Source organism: Aulostomus chinensis, chromosome 8, assembly GCF_037954235.1.
Source record: "Aulostomus chinensis isolate RoL2024-O1b breed Wild chromosome 8, RoL_Achi_v1.0, whole genome shotgun sequence".
Classification (NCBI taxonomy): Eukaryota; Metazoa; Chordata; class Actinopteri; order Syngnathiformes; family Aulostomidae; genus Aulostomus; species Aulostomus chinensis.
This window is the reverse complement of record NC_141327.1, coordinates 24,819,069-24,838,876: the sequence shown is the minus strand read 5'-3', so window position 1 is coordinate 24,838,876 and position 19,808 is coordinate 24,819,069. Positions and strand designations below refer to the sequence as shown.

Below are 19,808 nucleotides of genomic sequence, written 5' to 3'. Positions count from 1 at the left end.
TTGGGGCATTTTTTGTGGAAACCAACAAAACCCTGCAGGTCATAGAAAAATTAATGTTCATACAAAACTGTGGACTTGGGTTTAAAAGTCGGTTTAGAGAATACATTTCTCCACAGCCACTCACTAATTCTACAGAAAATGGCAGAAGAGCTGAAATTTGGCCCAGAAGAAAAGAAAACCAAAGTTGGGAGTCATTATGAGGTCAGAATGTCATAAGGTACAGGAGGCTGTCAGAAGACATCTGGAGAAAAAGGGAAACCCACTTTTAACACGAGCCTAATTCAACAAACAGACACACAAACAGTCAACTGGTTGTGTTGACTCTGCTGAAACAAGCACCCAGCTGATGAGGGAACAAACCTCGTTATGTAACCTCTCAGCCTCGGACTGGCACCATCTTTTTGGGGGATTTTAGCTACCTGTCAGGAAGAGATCTGACCAAGTGTTTGCATTTCATAGATGCGTTTATGAGTAAACAAAGAGATTATGCATCAATAATCATAAATGGGAGCCACAATAGTTCAAGACAGCCTCTATAAGAACAGTAACACAACAAAAACACATGCCATATAACATCCCAGCACCTCTAAGATCATTTTTAGTACACTGCATATCTTCTCAGTAACAAGTCAAATAGAAATAGCAAAATTACAACAATGTAAGGCATTACAAGCGATGACACAGTTGGCGTTTTCACGCTGGCCAACGAGCTGCTAATTCGCCCGTCTTTTTAGTGGCACGGTCCGAGTATTCAGGCAGAGTGCGGCATATTGCTTCCTTGGTAGATGAGGCTGTCGCTGGTTGACGGAACTTCACCAGCAAGTTGAAAAACTTACGAAAAAAAGTACCACCAGGAGTGTGACCACAACAGCAGCACCAGAGGGAGGTTGGACTGGGACACTATGAGGTTTGCAAGACTGTCATGGGGCTTAATATTCTCCCGACGTACATGTTGTATGTTACTTATCATGCACAACAACGTGCTGCACATCACATAACGTGTTTACGCCCACACAAGTGGCAGCTTCTTTGGAAAGAGGAATATTGCGCCTCCATTTCACACAAGCAAGATGGAAAATTCCCGCCTCTACTGCCTCTGCAAATTTGAAGCATTCTCTGTCTGAAAAGGGATAATGATGTAGTTCACTGAAGAACCTGTGCTGTTGCAGATCAACTCCTGAGAGCTCGACCCTCCTCATAGCCCAACAAAGTCTGATGGATCAACAGTGTTCCCTTGATGAGTTTTGGGCTTAAAAGTAATTTGACACCCATAATTACACCCATATGGCTATGTCACTTGAGGCATGGAGATGGATCTCAGTGCTGCATTCTCAAACAGGTTTCCAGTTATCACCATTGCCTCTGTAGGGTCCTGTGCAAGCTGCTGGGGGGATGAAACATGAATTAATTAATGGATTAAACTAACAGGTAACAGTTTGGATTTGATTGCAGCCACATTACAGACTGAACAGTACAGCTGCATGATTAAAACTGTGCATAATGCAATAGAAATGCTACTGTCCTCTTTATACTGCATATTGTAATTTCATTTCAACCAGAATCCTGTGGATACAATATTACATTCTTTATCCTTCTGCGCGTTTGTCTAAATACACATCTTTTTTCTGTCTCTGAAGAGGCCCATATGATTCAGTTGGGTCAGGCAGAAAACAGTTCTGTAATGCTCCATTTGGAAAGGTGGTAAAAGGTGCGAGAAAACAATTATACTTGGGTTGAAGCTGGAAAAACAGCCAGACAAACACCTGCAGGAGAAAATGACTGAATGAGCGAGGAAACTAGGTTGCTGCTATTGGTGGATATAATGAAATAGGAAATGTACAAAGGCAGTGAAAATGACATGAAAATGGTTTCTTGTTGATTTATTATGAAGAGATTGTCCAGTTATGTGGTGCCAGTCTAGCTGGACCAGATCTATGCTGCTTATGTTCCCTGTTCCATGTTCAACACGTTCCTTTGTCCTCAGATTTTATGTAACTTGGCTGCTGGTGAGTTCATTATGATTACTTCTCTGCTGTGTCTCTCTCTTACTATGGAGTCTAGTGTTTTTCTGGGCCTCAACAGCTCGGGGGGCAGGATTTAGGGGCCCAGGTGGCAGCATCAATTCACCTGTGGATTAAGTCTCCATGAGAAAAATAAAGCAGGAGAACTGAGTTGCATTATTCAGCATTTTAGCAATGTTACTTGTCTATCGAGGAGACTCTCAGCTGCCAGAAACAATGAAGGAAGTCACTGTCTGTGTTTTCTCGGCGAGATGAGAGATGGTCTTTACAGAACAGCCATCCCAGTTTCACAGTTGCACGGTGGACATCTTCTGTGTGGACTGATAAAATGCAGACAAGACGTGGATTTTCATTTTCATTTTCATTTTTTTAAATGTTTTTCATCTTTAATCTCCTTGAAGAACGCAAGAAGGCATCCTGCTGAGCCAGTGTCATGTTATGATGAAGAGGCACTGAGAAAATATTGAGTAGAATTTGATTCATGATTTGACTTTACTCATTTCCCTTCGATCTGAGTGGTGCTTATGGAAGAGTATGAATAAAATATGGAATATCTCACAACAACCACAAGGTTCGAGCTTAAGTGTTTTGAGTTCAAACCTGCTGACCTCCTGGAGGCCTTTCTGTGTTGAAGGTTCTCTCTGGCTGCACCAGCTTCCTTCCTCCCACAGAGCAAAAACAAAAACAAAACAAAACACAAAAAAAGCAGACAAATTTGGTTAATTGGAGACTAATTTTTATTTATGAGCCACATCTGGTACAGCATGTTCTGACAATTTTGTGACAGCTGCCAGAATGTTTGTGCAAGTTATAGTCTATGCGTAAAAAAACTACCTAATATGGTTGCCAACGTTGGTTTGACGCTGATCGATCGTCTCTGTGTGTCAGCCGCGGTGACCTGTCCAGGGCCTCATTTTGTGTGCGTGCAACATTTATAAATAAGACCCAGTTCAGCAGCTGCAGCGGAGCAAGTCAGAAAGTAAGTCCTTCAAGTTTCAAGGTTGAAGGGATTACTTTGGCAATGGAAAAAAAAAACCCAACTAGATTATCGTCCGTCCAAATATAGACATTCATCATGAAAGACTGACTGCACAATAAAGTGACTCTATTATGGTATCCTCACTGTGGTGACCTGGCGGCTAGAAACCTTCCATTTGTTCTTAAAATAGCTTAGTTACACAGCAGTCCAGATTTTTCATCAATTATAATTGGAGGTATTAAGGGCCAGTGTGTTTCTGAGTCTTTTATAATGGTGAAGGGGTGATGAGGTATTAACACCGGGAGAGCCATTTCCATCCCAGTCTAAACCTGCGTTTAATTCAGAGGGATATTTCTGATTTATTGAAATGGGGTCGTGTGGGGTAGTCATCCATAGCTTGGGTCTTACAATTTGGGGCGAGTTATTTTAGCCTCTTGAATAAATGGCTACCTAACAAAAATCAATATCTTCTTACAAGTGATGATGACAACTTTTCATTGCTTTACTCTCACAGTCAGATAGGCCTGAGTTTTGCCTCTACAGTTTTGAACCTTAGCATTTTCTTGTATTCCTGCACGTGGAACACACTGTATTACTCCAAGGTACTGCAAATCAGCTGTCAGGAGGACAAAGGTCAGAAAAAGGTCTTTGCGCTGAAGACGGTTTGACCCACATCCACTGAAGCTAAAGCCAAAACATACAAGCCCACTTTAATCAATCAGAAAAATTTAAAAAAGAAAAAAAAAACAAATAACAACAGCAACATTAGTGATGGGGAAAATTTAATCCACTTATATGAAAATAGTCCATACTTACAGGATCAAATTTGATCAAATATCAGATATCCCATATGTTGATTTATGTTTGTGGTTGTATGTTTTGATGTGTATGTTACATCTATGCAAAGGAAAATATTTTAATAAAATTTAAAGTTTAAAAAAAAATTCCAAAATGTGTCTTTTGTAACAGTCCATAGTTGAGTATCCCTCCATTCCTCCATTTTCTTAGAACTGTTTCGTCTTGTTTTGTCCAGTCAAAGATTACAGCTCCATCCTGCAGCCCGCGTGGGTGCTGGTATGTTTTTTGCTCTACTGATTGACGGCCTTGACATGGTGAAGGACATGTTCTATTGTTGAATCAGTAATGGAAGACAGACCTAAATCAGTGCCTTTGGTCTTGTAACACCTGATTATTCTCCTCCTATTTGTTCTCCATCCTGGGCTATAAAAATCTTTGGGCACAGATTACTGTATAAATCCCTGGGATTTTTACATTTGCTCATCCCCAACCCATTCAGTCCTTTCCTACCACACACAGCTCTTGGGATTAAACGGATAGAGAAGGGGGCAGGGAGTCTGCTGGGAGCTGGCTCTTTCAGCTCTTGCTTTGAGGATGATGGTCAGTGGTTGTTATGTAAGCCAAGTGGATTTCAAATGCATAGTTGAGCTGCTCTCCTCTGTGATGCACGATGCCTTTGTCTGTGTTCCACTAACCGGGTTGCCTACGCACGCTATGCAACACACATGCAAACGCAGATTTACATCCAGCTTTACTGTCCCTGCCTATGCACTGCAGAGGCTTTCACATTATGAAGGACATCAGTGCCTCCAATACTTTTTAATATGGTCACCTTGAAATTTCTTTGCCGACATAATCTGACTGATCCGGCATTTGGCCACAATATACCAAGCAGGCTGTTAAAGAAAGAATATGTCTAACATACTGTATATTTTCCAAATGTTTCTTGCACGTTCTACAACTAATGAAAAATGTGCTCTATTTTGTTTGTGTAAATTCACATCACCCAGTCAGATTTGTGGCAGACGGCAGCCACAGTTGACGCTCAGCAGGAATAGCAGCTAAAAACATCAAACAAAACAAGCAAAATAAAGTGAAATAACTCCATCCAGTTCCGTCTGATACAATATACTTTTCATAGACACTGCAGCTGGAGCGCTAGGCTAGCTGGTAATGTCTGTTGAAACTAAATGACTGTCATTTCTGGGTGTGGCTCAATTACATCAGTGAGACAAAACATTGCAATAGAATGGACTGCGATATTTCTTGATTAAATGATGATTCAGGTTATTTACAATTTGTGTTTGGAGTTGTCGTCAACCCTCTCAGCTGTTCCCCCTCACGTAACTGCTGGGATCTGGGAGCATACCATTGTTAAAATGGCTGAGAAATAAAACGTTTATGGCTCGTGTTGACTGACGTGGTTTAATTGATGTCTGGAGGAGAACTTGCAGACTGAAAGTTGAATACAAACAACACGATCACCACAAGCTGATAATTAATTTTGATGAGAAAATGGTGGCAAACAGTCAAACGATTGCCTGTAAACACCTATCGCATTTGACTGATCCTGGATCAACATTGGCCTCGTGTACTTGTGTGCTCGCTCACCCCAGCAAAGAGGGATTATTACTGACATTTTCAGGGTGCTCAAACAGTTTTTTTCCCCTCCAGACTGAGGGGGGTTGACGCTGATTTGGTCCAGTAAAACTGCTGGTCTGTTCACTGCATTTCTGATTGTCTAGTTGTTTTTGTGTCCCCTAAGACTCCTTGCCGGTGATGTGGCTGCATTCCCAGATCTCAGTAATTACTTTTTTCCAAGCGCACACGTTAATACTACCAATAAGAATAATGTCCAGAATGAAAGAAAAAAAAAAGTTGCAGTATTCCAGATTCATCCCAAATCATCCGTTTACAGAGCAATTCACAAAGCGCACCAAAGCAAATCTTCCATCAATGTCAGATTTATTTTTGCATATGAACAATTCCTGATATCCATGCATACAGTATAATGAGATCACAGGGTGGCAGAGAGAGCGAGAGAGAGAGAGAGAAAGAACCTTTTTACTAAAATATATATTCCACCTAATGAAAGGGATAATATTGCAGGGTATAATAAGACAGCAGCAACCCACATTGCTTGTACTCAATTAGTGTCACAACAGTGTCACAAATGAGGTTGTTAAAATTGTTTTGACTTCATTTATGAACTTCTTCATGTATTTTCAACATTGTGTATTCGAAATTGTTTTCTTTTTTTTTTATTGGCCTTGTAAAACGTCTTTGTTTATTTGGAACCTGATATATTTTACTAATATATCTACATGACATTTCATACAAAATAAATACTTAATATAATGATACATTTATATCATCACTGTAAACATGAAAACAAAACAGACGTCATATATTCACTGTACTACAGGTACTGCAGAATAAAACAAAAGTGCTTGATAAAAGTCAAAGATAATATGCACCCCTGTTTTACTGTGATTGTTGAGAGGTCAGATAGCACCTTATTACAGTCTGCAGACAACTCAGAGGAGAGAAGCTGATTTATATTTATATATCTGTTTTTCCCCACTTTTTTTTTGTTTTGTCGTCCGTCCACTCAGTATCCCTTCAGACAGAATCTACCTTGACCTGGTTATTGTTGGTCATGAGTGGTGACGGTTTACTCTTCAGCCTCTCGCCTGCATCGTTGGAGCTGTCCTGGAAGAAGATGCGTGCTGTGCACACTGATACTACAATGCGCTTGTACTCACGCCGGAAGTTCTGGTTCAGCACGCCGTATACAATGGCATTAAGGCAGCTGTTGAAGTAGGCCATGAAGTAGCTGGCCACGAATAACCATTCAGGTATGAGGGGGATCACCACCTCCGGCTTGATCGCGACGGCCAAACCGATGAAGTTGAGAGGCGCCCAGCATACGGCGAAGAGCACAAACACCACAAACATGGTGACAAAGTTCCTCACATCATGTGGCGTCAGTTTAGGTCGATTGTCCGGCTTGACCCGCCTCCTCACCTGTATGACAAGTATCCAGATGCGCAGATAGCAGTAGGTGACAATCATAATGGGTAAAATAAAGTGAAAGAAAACCACTGCAATTGTGTATGCTGAGCTGGCCGACTGCTCAAAGGTGCAGGAGTAAACGCGCGGGTCGTACTGCAGCGACCCCACAAACAGGTTGGGCACGATAGCCACTACAGTCAGTGCCCAGATTAAGAGCACATAGCAGACAGAGTTTTTGTCACTGTACAGCTTATCATACTTGAGGCTGTGGCAGATGTAACAGTATCTATTGATGGCGATGCCGGTGATGTTAAAGATGGAGCCGATGACACTGACGCCCATGAGGAAGCCGCTGATCTGGCAGTGGACGTAGCCCAGGTTCCAGCCATTGTGGAAGATGGAGGTGAGAACCAGAGGGTACGGGTAGATGGCCACAACAAGGTCTGCAACGGCGAGGCTCACCACAAAGATGTTCCCTGCAGACACAACACACAAACACACCCACAGGGGAGACACGTGAGTCATTGACACCAGAAGCAGAGCAGATTGCTCTACAAAACAAACAAGACAAAGAGAATGCCAGTGATTGTGTTGAGAGAAAGCCAAACCGTTCATCCAGACACTGCAAATATTTGCCTGATAAGACTGTACCACTACCTTTTATTTGACACTCATATTTTTAATGAGTTTTTTTTTTTTTACACTTAAACAAAAAGATATGCATTTTAATTATGTATTCCAATGCAGAATTAGATAGAAAATTAGGACATGTGTGCTTAGTAAGACACAAAAAAACCAGAAGAAAGAACAGTCATGGTTACCAGGTCTCTGATCTCAAACAAGGTACATGCATTCAAATCAGTCCATCCTTAAGCTTTGTTCACTGTCATCCTGCATCCATTTCTCCCACTGCCTTTTAACTTCAAGAACGCAATTAAAATATTCCACAAATACCACATTTCTTCAACGTTTTGGCAGCCAGTTATTTTGTATCACTAAATATTGTGTTGGACAACCTAGGAAAAAGAGATTTTAATCTCAATGAGATTTTGTTTTACCGCGTTTAAAAAAAAGGTGAATGTGTATACACTGAGAAAAAAAATAGAACGAGAAAAATTAGACGTATTTACAGATCTCCTATCAGTTTGAGAGTCGACACTGATTCTTCATTGGTTTTAAATTACATTGAATACAAGATATTAACAAAAAAATAACACCTGACAAATGTCAACATCCAGACAAGATAATATTTTCACATCTTTGACATTAATATTTTTTGGCTTTAAGGCTTGATTGTACTGGATAATCCTCACTTTCTGCTTCACTGCATATCCAGTTACTTCCTTGATAATAAGTCGTGAGGACTCAATACGCTGATGTGCACAATGACGTGAAGGGGTTCATCTCACCATATTTTTTTTTCTTTTTACTTGTCAGCATGGACTCCAAACTATGCATGCTAGGCAAACACGATCTACAGGCCAGGCTTAATCACAGGCACACAAGGCATTCTTTGTTCCAAACTGATGAGAAAATTAGACATGGATTATTGAAGAACACACATGAGAGAAGTGAGGGACAGCGACTGTGATCCTGAACCTCCTTCTACTGATATGTGACACAAACTTCAAAGTGACAAAAAAAAGAAGCAAATATCTTATTAAGCTCTGTGGAAACACACTCACACGCATGTTTGCAGATTCATCCTGCTTTGTATTGTCAGATTCCATAATTACCCACATCCAGATTATCTCCGCCTTTTCTCGTTATTTGCGGCTGGGCGGCCTGTCACGAGGATGTCGGAAGATCTCAACATTCAGCCACACATCATTTCCACTGCTGTCACTCATATTAGAGAAATGTGTTGTAATCTACAGTAGTAAACAACACCTTAAAAGGCATAATGACAAACCAATATCCACTTTTGCTTTTCTGACAACACCCTGTCACAGATGATAAGATGCATTTGCTGCACGTAAAATAGGAACCAGGCCTGATGTGTATCTCTACAATCACTACAGAGCAAGAGACAATTTCATTTCTACATGGACATTTGATCTATCAGTTTCAGACACACTCCCCCTAACTGCCAGCAGACCTGTCAGTCTCACCTGCGCATTAGAAACACAATACTGTTATCTCCTGTAGAGCATGCCCAGCTTTGTACTGCTGCGGATCACATGTGGGTTTGTCCTTTCATATGTCATTCAGCTGCCCTCAGCGTGTATTTACATTCATCTGCTTTTGTCACAAGCTCCCACTGCGGCTTTATTGTATGCATGAGTATTTACTCTATATGATATTGTATTTTCAGAGAACAAGTTGGCAAAGGGGCAGCATGGCGGTGCAGTGGTTAGCACTGTCACCTCACAGCAAAAAGGTTCTGGGTTCGAGCCTGCATGTTCTCCCTGTTCCTGCGTGGGTTCTCTCTGGTACTCCAGCTTCCTCCCACAGTCCAAAGACATCAAGAGGGGACGAGGCTGATTGATACTCTAAATTGACTGTAGGTGTGACTGTGAGTGTATTCACACTCCCCCCACAACCATTAACAAGATAAGCAGTAGAAAATGGATGGCTGGATGGAAGTTGGGAAAGTAACATGATCAAGATGATTTAAAACAACAGAATTACAGACTAGAAGAGAATCCTTATGCAAGAAACTTTAGATGCTAATTGTTTTGTAAGATTTACTTGCTGGAAGCTAACTGCTGTGTAGTTGACCTAAGATAGGAAAGGCAAGCAGTTAGATTCAACCAAAGCAACAAAGTTGCATGCTTTCAAACCAGAACAGTGAGATAAAAATGCTAAAATGATCCATAGAGCTGAGAGGGCTTGTAGATTGCAACAAACTGGTTACAATTTTTTTGTGTAGACCGTGTTTATCAGAAAATTAATGTGAGTTTTTTTTTTTTAAACTGTGCGTGTGCAGAGATGTGTTCTGGCGTCTCCTCAAAAAAGCTGCTGAGACATTTGAAGAGCGTATCTGCCTCGCTTGTCTTGTCTTTTCTGTAACAACTCTGCATGAGAACTAAACACAAGTCAATCAGAATTAACAGCCTTGACCTTGACAAGGTCAAGCTGTGAAAGGCCTACAGCCAGCTGGCTGTTGGACTCTCTCACTCACTGTCTCTGACACTGTGACTAGTCATGTGATTGACACATCACTGAGTTTTCATTTGGCTGGAGGACAGATATGGCCTGGTGCTGTGTCCCTTTTCCATTTCTGCAATCCCACCCTTTCACATTTCTGTTAGGATTTAGCGACAAGTGAGGACCGTCTGCGCGTTAGTCGACTGAAAAGCTAAATGTTTTACAGGGGATTTAGATGGTGTCAAAGACTTTTCTACATCAAACCATGAGGTAGCATAAACTAAAAATGGAATAGGATGATTTTTTTATGCCTGTATCAATTTAGAAAATCTGAATCAGTACTTCTAGAGCTACTTGGAATGGGAAATGTGGGTAAGCAGCAACACAGTGGTCTTTCAACAGATTTTTGAAAGGGATTTAAGACCAAGATATACTGGGCCATACGGGGAGAGACAGTTTTAGAACAGAGCTTGACTTGTCTCTCATGTCCACCTTCAGCTAAACATGTACGACTGAAATCTTGGTCATTCCAGCCAATATATCCATCATAATATCAGTCTAAAAAGCCCCCCTTCATCTACAACCCCAGCACGGTGTTACGACGTGACCAGCTGTCCGTCTGATGTTGCATCTGGGTGTCATAACTTGTGCAGATTGTAAAGCACCGTGAGGTAAAATGTGACATTTAATTTTTGACTATAAAGACACAATGTGACTCAACTTGTCTGTCTCCAGGTTGCACAGCTTTAACATTCAGGCCTTCCCTGACTCAGTTTGACACCCAACTCTTGGTACAGGCCATGATCTTCTCTATTATTGCACTGTCCTTCTCATGGACCTCCCAGCATGCACTCTGAAACCCTTACTGGTTGACCAGAATACAGCGGTGCCTTCAGAATGACTTCAGGGTCTGCACCCATTTAATTGAACTCATTCATACGGACTTTTGCTCCTTCTTGGTCACTGGCTTCCTCCAACGAATGTTGTCAGGCAGTGCCATTCGCGAAGGGACAGCAATGGAAAACAGGAGCAGACAAGCTAATCTCAGTTCAGGGAGTTCTCGTTGGTGTTGGAGTGAACTACTAAATGTTATCGGAGCAAGAATAAACTATAGTGTGACACTGGCATCTGTCTATACTGATTTGTTGATGATAACAAGATGGCGGCACACACGGGGCCAGCGGCTCTTAGCTCTCCAGTTTGGTGCGTCTTTTTCATACTTTTTTGTGTGTATTTTGGGATTTTTGTAAATCATTGATAATCAACAGACAATAATGTGCAATAATTGTCGTTTACATTTCAAGCGCGAAGTCACTTTCTCCTCACAGCAAGAAGGTTCTGGGTTCAAGCCCTGGCTCAGGCACAGGCATGGAGTCTTTCTGTGCAGAGTCTGCATGTCCTCCCTGGACGAGGCAGATTGATTCTCTAAATTGACCGTAGGTGTGGATGAGAGTGTGAACGGTTAACTGTTTGTATGTGTTGGCCCTGCAATGGACTGGTGACCTGTCCAGTGTGAACCCCGCCTCTCGCCCAAAGGCTGCTGGGATAGGCTCCAGCCCCCCTGTGACCCTTAACAGGAATAAGCTGTAGAAAATGGATGGATGGATTTCAAGTGCAATAACTGTTCTATCTCTGTCATGTGTAATTTCAAATACCACACCCCTGTTCACTTTTGATAATTCACTGCAATTGTGTGTATGTATATGTATGTATATATATATATATATATATATATATATATATATATACATACATACATACACACACACACACACACACACACACACACACACACACACACACATACATTTATGTATAGTTTTCTTAATTCTTAATTATTTCTATTTATATCTTTTTTAATGCCCAGAACCTTGTATATATATTCAATATCTGTTGTAATGTCGTTTGAAAAATTGCACCAAAGGGAGCTGCACTCCAATTTCATTGTATGCTATACAATGAAAATAAAGGCTTTTGATTTGATTGATTGGTAGATATATTTCTTCCAGAGGCACCTCCTCTTTGAACACTTAGAGACACCAAACATGACGTCACGTTTCCTTTCCTGTGCTACCCCAGGGTCTGCTAATGTTGTGAATCTCAGGTGTTATTTCTCATTTGTAAATATTTCAAGATGGAAATGTCAAATGTTAATAAAAGCTATTCCATTAATGGAAGGCCTGTGATTTGATATCAAGCTTAGCACGCTAATTGTTCAGTGACATCTTTCATCAAATCATGTAAGTGTTTTGGTCCATCTCCAGTCACATATTTTTCTTCTGTCTTCAAATCAAATTAGGATAAACATTTGAGAGGCTTTCTTTATCCAATAAAATACACTCGTCCAAGCACAACAGCTTCACTCATCAGTCTGCATTTTCTGTCACCGCTCCCTCATGGCTCCATCTCCCATCTTACAGATCTAACCGCCCCCAGAGACGCAAACATCAACACTGGCCAAGCCAGTGGGCTCACCAATTCTACAGTTACTCTCCATAATTGGGCATTAGCTACACGTCTAAGCCAAGAACTGATCTACCTTTAATCTTTGGGACTTTGAATTCATTAACAGTCAGTCTCTCATGGCTGGAAAGCTGACCAGAAAGAAAAAACACAGACAAAAAAAACCATAGGAAAACTTCACATTTGGCTGCATTTATTCTTCCTCCAAAGCACAATTCCCCTGCTCCTCAGTTCTGAAAAGAACATGAGACTGCCACCTTCATGCTTCGCAGCAGGGAAGTTGTTAGACTGGTGCTGAGCTGTCTCTTTCCTCCGGACTGCTTTGCATCACAGCTGAAGACTTACGCTGGATTAACCAATGTTTTTCTCTCACAGTCTTGCTGTTTCTCAGCAATGACATCTCTCTCTACTCTGGCATGTAGCTCTGACCAACGTAATTAAGATTTTACCATTTCAAACTCTATGACGTTGGTCCTTGAATTCTTTGTTCTTTGTCACCCTGAACCGGCCCATTTTATCTGCTTGCTCAGAGTAGATGTACTGTATGGCTGGATGGCTTTTCTGAGTAAAATAATCAAATTCAGAATTTTTACAACCGATTGAATTAAAACTTACTTTCATTCTCAAAGTTATATTAAAGGCAAAAATATTCCTCCATCAGAACAATATCATCCTGGCGGTCAGTGTTGTTATACAGATGTACGTATGTTTGCTGTTCTCCTTATAGCAAAGGACTAAGCTGACAGTATTTAAACTGAAGAGATCTATTTCAGATTTACGGCATCCGCTGCATCCCTGGAAGGTTCGGAGGCTTGATAGAAGATAAGATGTGCATGTGCTTAAGGTGGAGCAAGACTGAATTTATCAGCCGCGGCACACTGTGGCCTTGTATGTCCCAACTGTGCTAATGAACTACGCATTTCATTACCCAAGGTCAAAAGTCCAGTCTAACTGCATACCTTGTCAGAGGGAGTTATTGATTATGGATGTGCAAAAAAGCACTTAAAGGTCTTAAATCCACTGCCCTTGGCTGACTGTACCACAGAACGTTCTTTTAATATATGTTAATATGTGAAAAGACTCCAGGAATATGAATACATTTCAGGGTACCAGGGATTTATGTATATTTTAATAATAATGATACATGTATAGCGTATTAATGTTTAGCTCCTATGTTATGAGGAGACCAGGTATGCTTCTAACAATGGGAGAATTACGTATGGCAGACCAATCCAGTTGTGAAGGATGAGGAATCACGTGATCATTTCAGTGTTTTCCCACTTCCTCTCTTATCACCTCGTATCTTTGTCAAAGCTGGGAACAGATGCATTTAATCCTTTTACAGAATGCCTCTGCAGCAAGTGGCTATTTGGCAGGTAGCTAACCTGAACTATGAGTTGACTCCATGCGAGGTAAGCAGAGGTTTGGTTCTACAACACAAATACCTAAAACATGAGCTGAGAAGCAGCAAACAAGGCCCCCTGCTTCACAGTCTTGAAGCTTGTGAAACAGAAACCTGACCTGATGATCAGAACCTGCAACTGAGGCTGATGTATATCACATTTGTGGCCTGCGGATCTCCTAACTTTGCCAACTATTTTGTTACAACTAAGCCTCGCATGTATTACAACCTCCATGTGTGACTTCAACTAACAAGGTTCTTCATATTCTTAACGAGGTTTTTCATATGTGACATTTCAGGAAAATAAATGTGGGTACTTTGTGAAAAAGTCCTGAAATTTTTTTTCACTGAGTTAAAGGTGCTGGGGAAAAAAAAGTGTTCCAACCATACCTGGTCTCCCCTACATTTCAAGATTGACTCTGTTTCTATGGCGGCGAAAAGACTAGCAAAAGCTCCATTATCAGGTGTGGGTATTTTCTTGACCTTGAAATGTTCGTTGCCCATTGCTGTGCAAAAGACACCAGAATGAAAGAAATCGCATCAACAGATGGGAGTTCCAGGAACACAAGGCAGCACATTTTGCTGAACAGTAGTTATTTGATGCAGCTAAAGTTAATATTCTGAGGGCAGAAATGAGCCACAATAATGAAAAATGCAGCTCTCATATTTGGTTTCATTTACTGTATTCCCAATAAATACCATGAGAATATGAAAGGCTTTCCCGATGCTAATTAAATCTTTGCATCCATCAGAAGGCAGCAGTGCAGTTAAGTGTGTTCTGTCCGTGGCCTCTAATTTGGAAAGTGCTACACCAAAGTGCAGTGTCATTATGGATGATAATTTGTGTGTGTTTTCATCTTATTAAATCAACAGGAGGTGCCAAGCCACTCCAAAAGAACCACACACTCATCAGTGCTTCGATGGACGTCTAATGACCTGGAATACTTTTGGTTGATGAGACACACAGCAAAGTTCAGGCAAGAGACCAGTAAAACAAATTATTTTAAAACAAATCACTAATCCTTAATTCTGGGTCTTATCGTTTCCCTTCCTCTTTTATTGCTCTAATTATATTGTATTCTGAACACAGAGTGTGTAATTGCCAGTGACAGTTTTTAATGCGAAGCTTTAAGACTAAAAAGGGTGGCCTGAGTTTGACATGCAGGCCGGTTAAAATTTTTTAAAAAAGAACAAAAAAAATGGATGTTAAAATAAATGCATTTAAATTAAATCTTCAAATCCGCCAGCTTTTCCAGGTATTTCGGTATGATTGTTTGTCTTATATCTTTTGTCATTTCCCACTGCGATTCACTGAGCAGTTGAAATGATGCAAAACAAACAGTGACAGCTGAGAGAATGACGGTGATGATCATTTCCTTTTAATTATGTTTCCCTTCACCGGAACATTTTGAATATTTGAACGCCCACCTCTCTTATAATCATTACCTGATGCACACCTTTGCCAACATGACAAAGCGCTTTGTACAACAATAATACCCCCTCCAAATTAAATGAAAAAATATGTTGCCATGACACTTGTTTGATCTGATAATCAGCAGCACAGCATCTTTTGCCCTCCCAAGGAAATCATGATGAAATGCATAATGATGTGACAACACTGTGCTAGGGATAATGGTTTGGGTTCATTTGGCCTCAATTATGACAATAAATGTAACACTGACAGGTACCTATACTGTTCATGTTAGGAGAAAGACTTACGAAAAGGCTTCAGGCTTTACTTCCTGTCTGTAAGGCTAAATTCAGGGTTAAGAAAATCCAATTGCATGTCAGAACACATTTGAGCATAAGGACATTTCATGAATGAGGCTGAGTGGATTTGAGTTCTTAAGGTTCAAGCTTCAGCATGAGTGTCACAATAAGAACTGTGTGGTTGTTCAGGGGGAAACTACAAGGCTTGAGTCACCTGAACAAACCGTAAATTCAAAGGTGCTGTTGGAAGTTTCAGGTTTGAGTTCCCTCCGGAAAAAATGTGTACCAACAGAGGCTTTTACTCAAAAGTACATGGTGAAGGGACAAGCAGATACATTTTTATCTGCTATGTACAGTAAGAATATTGCAATAAAGACTGTAGGATCCACATGGACAAACTGCCAAAACCAAACTGTAAACCAGACAGTGAAGGTGCTAGTGTTTCTCAAGATAAGATGTTTCACTGAAAATCAGCGTTGTTGCTGCTAGCAACAAAGACACGACCAAGAATTATCACTGGATCTACTTTTCTTGATATTTCTCGAGAGCAGACAACTACAATCAATTCCATCCATCCATCCATTTTTTTACGACTTACCCTGTTAAGGGTCGCGGGGGAGCTGGAGCCTATCCCAGCAGCCTTCAGGCGAGAGGCGGGGTTCCCCCTGGTTCATTCTGAATGAGTGGGATACAGACAGACATCCATTCACACTCACAGCCACACCTACGGTCAATTTAGAGTATCAATCAGCCTCGTCCCCTCTTGATGTCTTTGGACTGTGGGAGGAAGCTGGAGTACCAGAGAGAACCCACACAGACACAGGGAGGACATGCAGACTCTACACAGAAAGATCCCGTGCTGGAGCCGGGGCTTGAACCCAGAACCTTCTTGCTGTGAGGCGACAGTGTTGACCACTGCACCACCGTGCCTACAATGAATTCTTAGTCCTTAATTCTTAGTGAAAAATAATGAATAATATGTAATGCATTTACTACTGCAAGCCTTTTTTGCCATGGCCACAAGGGGGTTCAATGAGTCTCCTGAACAAACTTGACATGGATCTATGTGGTTTTGCGACAGTGGTGATTATGAATATTATGTTGATTTTCCTAAGAGCGTAGCCTTACAGCTCCAGCAGTTTACAGGTTCTTGAATAAAGATGGCTTTTTAATGAATGAGGTGACACAAAGGTTATTGATATTATAGCATTACTGCTGTTATTAGTCTCTAATGATTCTCCTGTTGATTTATTTTCAGAGGTGAAAGCATAGTCATTCAAAAGGTTGTCAGCATCGATTGCTTTATCACATCTGTGACTATTTGCGCAGTTAACGTTTTCCTGCCTGCGTTGCACTGATGTTGTTAACAGCACTAACACACACACACACACACACACACACACACACACACACACACACACACACACACACATTGCCTGGATGAGAAGATGTGGAAATCTTGCTGAGTGACAAACATGTGACATTCAAGCTATTCACGCTTATGTTGCATAGAAGGCAATTGAAGGAAATTGCAGTTGTTTTCTTGCTACTCATCAGACATTGCAAGGTTTCTTCCTCTCTGTCATGACCAGCTCAGACACATGAACTTGACGTCATCCAAACACTCCACATGCTGGCATGTGGATCAGACAATTTGGAAGCGATTCTCAATTCCCATCCCTTTATGTGTGACTGTGTGTTGGGGGCATTTAATGAGGTCTTACAGAGTTCAATCAAAATATCTCCCTGCTAGCACCATAAGTAGAAAAAACAGAAAAAAAAGGGGATTTTCATGGCACTCCATCCAGCAGAACTAGCAGCCTAAATGTGGCAAACTGCCCGCGAAACAACATGCATGACATTGGAACTTTTCTTGAACTGCAATTCTAATCATCTTGAAAGAGAGAGAGAGAGAGAGAGAGACAGAGAGAGACAGCGACAGAGAGAGAGACAGAGAGAGAGACAGGGAGAGATTATGTCCCTGGGTCAGTATTGGATTTACAGATATTGTGTTTATGAATGAAGCCAGTGACAGGCGTGGATGACGAGACATAAAACTCTTGGCAGCTTTAATCTCCTCACTTCTCTTATAGGAGCTATTTCAAGAGTCAAGAAAAAAAAAAAACAACCCACTGAACATAAAGCAGCACATTAATGATAAAACATGGAGAATGGATGCCAAAATTGGTCAGTAACCAACGCTATTACTCTATCCGTTTTTTTTTTTTTTTCAGCTACGGGGAGAATAAAAAAAACGGATGTGGATTTAGGTGACAGTGGTTTATTCCTAACCCTGGTGCAACAGGGATTTATGAACTGACCTCAAGTGGCCTCGTGCTGAGGAAGTACCAACCACAAACGACACAGGGGAAAGCAGCTTTATGCACTGCCGAGCTGATTCTGGTTGGCATGACCATGAGACTACACAGCTGTTTTCATACGGCAAGAAGACTGGTCATCTTAAATGTCAGAATTAACTGCTTAACAAAACAACACTGAGTTTCTGTGAGTTTTAATTCAGACGCTGACTCAGGATTGTTAACTGCCCAGTGCTCCTGTGTAATTTCTTTTATCAAAGAGAGAAGGATTTCCCGTCGGGTAGGAAATTTTTTAGATTAGCACAAAATGTCTTCTTCATTCCTCAGGATCGTACAAAATGCTATCTTCTTCAGTTCAGCGCACAATGCAGGCTGTGCAGCCCATTGCAAACACTGCTGCATTTTTTCTTATCTAATTAGGAAGTGGTTTTGGCTCAGCTCAGTCGCCATAATAAAACTAAATAAAGCACAGGCATCATCCACTTCTGGAAACAACAGATTTGTATAATGTTGTTTCTGAACTACGATTATGGTCCATAGCAAACATATCTGAAAAGGCTGATTTAGGACTAAACTGGGGTGAAACTTAAGTCACCATCAAGATCCAGTAAGTTGGTTGGGATGGCGAACGTGGCCCGGGAGTGAGCTGCGCGGGTGGATCACGGAAAAGTTTTACTTTAATTTAAACTGCAAACAAAACCAGCACAACAAACAGGCGAGACTCAACAAAACCTAATGAGACAAGGACGAACAGGTGGTAAGACATGAGTAGAGGAAGGGAGCTGATGAGGACAGATGCGGGACAGATGTGGAGGAAGGAGAGGGTACGACACACGGGAGAAGTTTGTTTCAAAGGTTTTGAGCCTTTAACAGATACCAGTCAGTGAGGAAACTAAAAGAGTGTTTTTTTACCCGTATCAAACTAAATGGGGACAGACAAGTGAAAAAAAATAACACATGAAATGTGCATGAAAATCATGTTGGGTTCTTTCACCCACTGATCTGCTGGCTGAAATAAGGACTTTGTCACTGTTCCTGATCACCTGACATCCTGAAGGTTTTTGGGCTTTTACTCAACAGAAAGTGTCTTTTTTGTCAGAAAGAGGATTAATGTGAGGAGGGAGCTTTGTGCCAGAAAGTCACTTTTTGGAGGAAAGACTTTAAGGCTAACTTCTCCCAACACTGCGGGGTACTGCAAAACAGAAGGAACTCACATGAGATGAAGGCAACACACACGTGAAAGTCCAACCAGGGTTGCCACAGAAGTTTACAACCTCACAAACTAACCTCTTCCTAATCCAGATTAAGTACTTTCATCCTCAAATTGCTGGGCCTCTTTCTTAGAACACCATTACAGTTTTGAGGTTCATGCTTTGTGAAAATACCTGTCTGCCACACTTACTTTCTCTGGTTAGGGAGCAGAGATGACAAAACACCACGGGTGGTGTCATACTGGATGTCAGCCAGGCCCCCACAGCTGGTGGCCTGACACAGCCTGACAGGTCCAGTCACGTCTTCCAGATAAAGCCCCCGAGACAAGTTGTCCAATGTCATGTTGTCAATCTGATTACACAGTCTTCATGTGTCATGAACCAGTGGCAACACAGGTTAAAAAAAAAATCAAGTCATTTGTTGGAGCAGGAAGGAAAATCATCTTGAATCTTTAATCTTATCGAGTCATAGATGCAGTAGAGTTTTTTCCATCACACTGGTCTTGATGAGCATCAGGTCATTGTGTGTGTGTGTGTGAGGGGGGGGGGGGATACTGTACTTCCCCTGAGGAGCTTTGAGTTGAGTGAACCATGTGGCCACAGCTCATGTAGCTGCTGGTGCTGCTAACATTTACAGTACTCCAGCTGCTGCCCAGTGAGCCACACTTGTGCCAGCATCTGTTATAGAGGAGAAAACTCTGAATACTATGTGTGTGACTTCTATGCATCATTGCATGTGTCCTGCTTTTCACAGAACCAAGATTACAAATGAACATTAAGCAGGATGACAGGAGCAGGACC

General features: G+C 41.3%; 1 protein-coding gene across 1 annotated transcript in view; it reads right to left on the bottom strand.

Moving 5' to 3' along the window:
• Positions 1-5,683: 5,683 nt before the first annotated feature.
• Positions 5,684-19,808, bottom strand: part of mtnr1aa (melatonin receptor 1A a) — a 38,122-nt gene continuing 23,997 nt past the window's right edge. Inside the window, exon 2 of the mRNA XM_086211871.1 lies at positions 5,684-7,289. Within this exon, the coding sequence (XP_086067997.1) occupies positions 6,421-7,289 (869 nt within the window). The 3' untranslated portion in view covers positions 5,684-6,420. The remainder of the gene's footprint in view (positions 7,290-19,808) is intronic.